The following is a 6,410-nucleotide window of genomic DNA, read 5'->3' on the forward strand; positions in this document are numbered from 1 at the left end:
GTGCATAAAATGCTCCTTACTAACAAATATGTGTCCTGTGCTATTCTGACAGGCCTAATAAATTAATCAAATCGTATCCTTAGTGTATTAACAAATTAGAAAGCCTGTTTTTAACAGTCAGACATGTACACTATTGGCTCAACCAATGGCTTTTTTTCCCCATTTAGACATTTTTTTGCGATTGTGTTGCTATGGAGATCCACATTCTGAAACTGTTTTCTCAGGTTCTCTTCTCACCGTCCTTGAGGCCGTCCATGTTCAGGATTTTGATGACGTCGCCTCTGTGAAAGGACAGCAAGCTCTTGTCATCTGTCACATAGCTCTTCACAGCAACTTAGTGTATTAACAAATTAGAAAGCCTGTTTTTAACAGTCAGACATGTACACTATTGGCTCAACCAATGGCTTTTTTTCCCCATTTAGACATTTTTTTGCGATTCTGTGTCGCAATGGAGATCCACATTCTGAAACTGTTTTCTCAGGTTCTCTTCTCACCGTCCTTGAGGCCGTCCATGTTCAGGATTTTGATGACGTCGCCTCTGTGAAAGGACAGCAAGCTCTTGTCATCTGTCACATAGCTCTTCACAGCGATCACATAGTCTGAGTTCTGCAAATAAAGAATCAGTCAATTTTATAGCAAATAAAATTAAGATTTCGACACATTTATCGTTGTTTGGCACATTTCTGTGAGTGAAATGAAGAAATAATTTAATTAGGAATCCACACAATCTGGAATTTCATATTAGGACAAAAGAATTCCACAAGCAAATTTCACAACAGGTTTAAGTTGTTCACACAAATTCGCTGCAATGACCAGCAGAAACCTGCTTGATTTGAAAGTGACTTCTGTGATGATAGACAAATTATCTTTCTGCCCACGAAAATTCACTAGAATTAGTGATAAGAGTGATAAGAGAACTGAATCATGCATGACAAATGTAAAATGCCCAAAAAAAAAGAGATCATGATACATAACAATAGTTAAAGTCATGGTTAAAGTCAACATGAAACCGCAACCCATTTTACGTATGTAATATAGTGAAAGAAATAGGAAATTAAATTTTTTTTTTTTAAATATGTTGGGATTTAATCCTTTGGCAATTGTTTGGATTGTGAAAAGAAGGTTTTGCATACCAGAATGGAGGTGGTTGAAGGAGAGGGGTTGAGAAATTGAAAAAGAGAGCCTGAGTTGTTTCAGAGGCTGACCAAATTCTATTTTTTTTTTTACTTTTTTTCTTATGAATAAAATGTACTGAATTGACCATTCCTTATAAGACCATGAATGTGTATTAAGAAAGTAAATAGGGTCAGGTATGTTGACTTTAAATGAAAAAATAAAGCTACATGTGTTAAGGTTACTATCACAAGATTTAAACTGAGCACCGTAATCAGCTCCATGAGGAAGAGATGAATCACAGCAGCGATCTGTGGTGCTTGTTGAGAGTGAAGTTCCAACTCCTCATTACTCAAAGTGATCACAACTTTTCCAGCCGCTTGTTGCTGTACTGACAAAACCTGTTAAAAACTGAACAGTAAAAAAACATATAGTTACCAAAAAAAAAGAGATCATGATACATAACAATAGTTAAAGTCATGGTTAAAGTCAACATGAAACCGCAACCCATTTTACGTATGTAATATAGTGAAAGAAATAGGAAATTTAATTTTTTTTTTTAAATATGTTGGGATTTAATCCTTTGGCAATTGTTTGGATTGTGAAAAGAAGGTTTTGCATACCAGAATGGAGGTGGTTGAAGGAGAGGGGTTGAGAAATTGAAAAAGAGAGCCTGAGTTGTTTCAGAGGCTGACCAAATTCTATTTTTTTTTTTACTTTTTTTCTTATGAATAAAATGTACTGAATTGACCATTCCTTATAAGACCATGAATGTGTATTAAGAAAGTAAATAGGGTCAGGTATGTTGACTTTAAATGAAAAAATAAAGCTACATGTGTTAAGGTTACTATCACAAGATTTAAACTGAGCACCGTAATCAGCTCCATGAGGAAGAGATGAATCACAGCAGCGATCTGTGGTGCTTGTTGAGAGTGAAGTTCCAACTCCTCATTACTCAAAGTGATCACAACTTTTCCAGCCGCTTGTTGCTGTACTGACAAAACCTGTGAAAAACTGAACAGTAAAAAAACATATAGTTATATAAACTACAGCCCTATAGAATATTTTATACTACTCGTCAAATGTTTGGGGTCAGTGGGGTCACATTAAAAAAAATCCAAACCCCAAACATTTGAGTAATAGGGTAATAAAAATGTAAAAAGCATGCTTCAGCCAGATGTTCTGTACCTGTAGCTGTGGAGCAGTTTGAGGTGTTTGGGGTTTATGCCTGAAGCTCTGGCCACCTTCAGCAGTCTGATTCCTCTATGTGACACTCCCAGAATCTGAGCATCTCCTCCGTTCCCCACCTGTGAAGCACACATGCAAAAACATTTCTGAGTGCTTAACAAATTTCTGTATGCATGTTTCTGTGCATTATGTACGTAAGAAAAGCCAAGTATTTCACCTTCACATTAAAGAGACGTGCAAAATAATTGGACCAGTTGTCTCTTGCTGCCATGACAATTCTTTTCTTCATAGCATCATCTAGTGAACTGATACTGGTTCTGATATGGAAGCTCGCTGGTAAGAGAAAAACAAAGAGATACAAAAAAAAACTAGCTGAGTTGTCCATTATAGTTTATCTGAATTATTATTAGACAGGTACATGGTTTCAGATTATTAAAAAACAGCATCTGTCATACCCAAAAGGTCTTTCATTTTACGCCTTTCTTCACGTGAAATCCTCGGACAAGAATCTGAGTAAGTGTCTCGCATGATCTGCAGTTTACAAAAACAGTAGACAATGTGTGGCCCAGAATTTGATGTATACAAAATAATATAAAATATATTAGTTTTTGCATTGTATACAGAACAAATGCAATGCAATGTTTGCTATGTTTGCTACTGACCTGCTCACAGAGTAAATTAAGTATGTATGGGTGGTTGAATTTTTCCCTGGGATAAAACAGCTGCGTACAAGAAAGCACAAATACAGTGAGTATACTGTACATAAGTTAGCCAGAAGCAGCCGTGATAACCTTTGTAAGGGTCATGCAAAGTCACATCAAACTCTCTTGACTTAGTTACCTCCTTGCGCAGGAAGAGTTTGCCAGGCATACTGGGGTAGGAAAAGTAAACGCTGGCAGAGAATCTGTGCAATTGGGAGCGAACACTCTCCTCCTCAGCCATCCTGTTGAACTGATCTTTAGAAACACATAAAGGGTAGGATTACATTAGCAAATGCGATCTGTTTACCTTAGTATTTGAAATTTAGAGATAGAAAGCTGCACAGCTTGCTTCAAATTTGCATATGTCTAACTTTAATTTATATGAATATCTCTGTGCTGCAAATTAAAGTATTTGTGATCTATACAAATATCCTCAAGACAAGAAATTTGCTTGAATTGTTTTTATTAAAAAAAAAAACACTTGGAAAATTTCTTAATAATTGTACAGTTTTTCTATTACACAGAAGGAAAAAATGAAGAAACATTTCCTTAATATATTTTTACATTTCTTCATAAATTGTTATGCATTATCTCTAACTCAAAACATAAAAAACAAATAAAAATGTTATTAGTTTCAAATACATATATACAGTACATAATACATATTTATACGTAAAAACCTTAAATTAAAATTGACAAAAATGTCCAGTTAATTTTAATCTTAATAAATTACTATATTTTCAACATCTAGAACATTTTGATTACAGGAAGAAAAAATAAAACTTCTGACTTATTTCTTAATCATTTTTAAAATTTCTTTAAAAATTGCCAGTTTTCAACATCAGGAATATTTTGATTAGAGAAAGGGAAAAAAGAAGAAACACCTGAAATATTTCTTAACAAATTGTCAGTCTTTTATTTTAATGCATAGCACCTGGCGGCATTAGAAAAACCTAAAAAGTTGTGAATTATTTCATTTCACCCCATGTTCAGTTAATTGTGCTAATTATGGTTAAAGAAAACTAAGTAATATGATTTCAATATTTTAATATTTAACCCAATATATTATGACTTATTTGACCTACTAAGTGTACTGCATATATGTTAGAAGTGACTCATATAAATTATTTGAGAATCACTTACTAGGTCCAGGTGGAGACATCAGTGGTGGGTCGGGGATGCTGGGAGATGGAGGAGGGATGGGCTCACGAGCTCGAGGCAGAGCATGCGAACGCTGTGAGCCGAAGAGATCAGCTAGTGAACGCTGCTTCTGTTTCATATCGTTAGAGATGGCACGAGGACCATGGGACTCAGGGGGCTGAGGGGGTGAAGGAGGCTTCTCTTCCCACTGTTTCTGCAGCACAAATAATACAGAAAAGATTCATGGTCAACATCCTTGACTTTGAACTTTGAGCTCAAAAAGTTTATCATGGCTTGTCACTCAGGTCGGTATCATCTACCTTCTGCTGAGTGACAGGTCCCTGAGATTTGAGAATGGCCAGCGCCTCATCTTTGGGGTCATTTTTCTTTAGAAATTGCTTGGCCGGAACCCTGTGACGATCAAAGTCCACATTATTCCTCCTCTTACAGTCTAAGAATCACTCCAAGTGAAAAGGTCAAAGCAACATAATATTATGCAAGCGTTCAGTTTACAGCAGAGGCTGCATTAAGTCAGTATGAATCACAGTTAGCAACCCATTTTACTTCCGTAGCACAACATATTTCAAAGCGAAACAGGACACGTCACGAGAAAAAAAAGGGCAGGGCTTGGTTTCATCCATTGAGAATTCATTGGATCATGAAAAGTGGTCTCTAGGTGGAGCAAGGTCTTGCTTTAAAATAATTCAGGTCAATTCTTGACCCACCTGACAGGCTCGAAGGCTTTAGGTTCTGGAGAGGGCCGGCTCTGGTACTGCTTGATGATCTCTCTAATTTTACTAGTAGGTTCTGGTTTAGGAGATGTTGGTTCTGGAGATTCTGGTTCTGGTTCTGGTTCAGGTTCTTGGATGTTAGGAGGTACTGGGAGTGGATTCACTGTGTGAAGAAGAGTTTATGATGGCTTTATATCGTAACACACTATAATCTGTGTGTTTTATGACTTGTTACATATACATATTAATGACTTGAGTTTAAATTTAAATAAAACATTTATCGCAAAAACTTAGTTCTAGGTGTTGTGACAAACGTCTGACCTTCAGTCTTTACTGGCGGAGGTGATTTGGGTTGGGTCACCGGTGGAGTGGCGTATATCAGTGGCTTAGCAACCTTTGACGAAGGCTTTGGGCGTGCTTCTGACGTACCTGAGATGCACAAAGATAGTGAAAATCTTTTATGCAATTTTATTTTAGCCATTTTAAGGATTTTCTTTGACAGTGTGCACTCACCAATCTTTTGAAAAAAATCCCTCTTATCTTGAAAGGATTCTTGATCTTCCTTGTGATCTAACTCTGTCTCAGGCTGTGCCTTAAAGAACAAATTAATTAATTCAGATTAAAAGTCAGAAGCGTAAACATAAAGTTATAGAAAACACAGGCACTGGTCAGTATTGTGCTTGTACCTCTGGCCTGCGGGGCTTTGGAAGGGTCTCTGAGGCTTTTTTGGGGGTCTGAGGGATGGCTCTTTCTACCTGGGGGCGGCTTCGGGGTTTGGGTGAGGGTGAGCGTGAAGGTGAACGTGCACGTGGAGGAGAGCGCCGCCGCTGACGTGGTGACTGTCTCTGTGACTCCTTTTCACGTTTTCGCACCTCTTCCTGCTGCTGCTTCTGGGACAGTGTCATCGCCTGCATGGTCATCTGCTGAGCCTATGGGGAAAAACAAAAAAATTTTTCTTTACACATATCATAAAAAATAGATATAAAAAAAAAAAAAACCCGGATTTCACCTGCTCTAAATGTGTTTTGAGTGGTGGACTCACCAGAAGCAGAGCCTGTTGATTGATAAAGGCCTGTTGCTGAGCCTCCATGTGCTGTGTGTTGACAGCCGGTGTTGCAGCAGGTACGGCTTGTGGCATTGCAGTTGGCATCATCATAGCTACGTCCAAAACAAGCAGTAGGAAGAGAGTAAGCATTTAACAGTTTATGCTACTGTATCAGAGATGCACAACATGAGCAGTAGGGATGCTTACATTGCATGGGTTGCATTTGTTGCATCATGGGCATAGTAGCGGGCATCATGTTTGGCATCATTGGTGTGGCAGCATAGCCAGCCATGGCAGGATTCATTGGCATTCCTAAATGATAACAGGGGAGTAAATAGTCCAGTTACAAAATAAATTCTAATGTCAGGTCCAAAATAAATGTCAGGTCTTATTTTAAATATTTAAATGAAATGAAAAATTTAACTAAATAAAAACAATTAATATTAAAATGATTAGATATTAAAATTACATTAAAATTATATTAAATAAAAA

At 37.2% G+C, this 6,410-nt stretch overlaps 1 protein-coding gene across 1 annotated transcript in view; it reads right to left on the reverse strand.

Annotated features, from left to right (window-relative positions):
• Positions 1–6,410, reverse strand: part of LOC107684132 (unconventional myosin-XVB-like) — a 14,588-nt gene that overhangs the window by 799 nt on the left and 7,379 nt on the right. The window contains exons 13-28 of the mRNA XM_016480343.1: positions 6,126–6,230; positions 5,916–6,031; positions 5,560–5,802; positions 5,387–5,465; positions 5,195–5,302; positions 4,868–5,036; positions 4,463–4,553; positions 4,146–4,356; positions 3,142–3,257; positions 2,964–3,023; positions 2,757–2,832; positions 2,519–2,634; positions 2,302–2,420; positions 1,986–2,127; positions 1,383–1,514; positions 495–606 (exon numbers count right to left, since the gene is read on the reverse strand). Of these exons, the coding sequence (XP_016335829.1) occupies positions 495–606; positions 1,383–1,514; positions 1,986–2,127; positions 2,302–2,420; positions 2,519–2,634; positions 2,757–2,832; positions 2,964–3,023; positions 3,142–3,257; positions 4,146–4,356; positions 4,463–4,553; positions 4,868–5,036; positions 5,195–5,302; positions 5,387–5,465; positions 5,560–5,802; positions 5,916–6,031; positions 6,126–6,230 (1,995 nt within the window). The remainder of the gene's footprint in view (positions 1–494; positions 607–1,382; positions 1,515–1,985; positions 2,128–2,301; positions 2,421–2,518; positions 2,635–2,756; positions 2,833–2,963; positions 3,024–3,141; positions 3,258–4,145; positions 4,357–4,462; positions 4,554–4,867; positions 5,037–5,194; positions 5,303–5,386; positions 5,466–5,559; positions 5,803–5,915; positions 6,032–6,125; positions 6,231–6,410) is intronic.

This window comes from Sinocyclocheilus anshuiensis, unplaced genomic scaffold, assembly GCF_001515605.1.
Source record: "Sinocyclocheilus anshuiensis isolate Anshui unplaced genomic scaffold, SAMN03320099.WGS_v1.1 scaffold553, whole genome shotgun sequence".
Taxonomy (NCBI): domain Eukaryota; kingdom Metazoa; phylum Chordata; class Actinopteri; order Cypriniformes; family Cyprinidae; genus Sinocyclocheilus; species Sinocyclocheilus anshuiensis.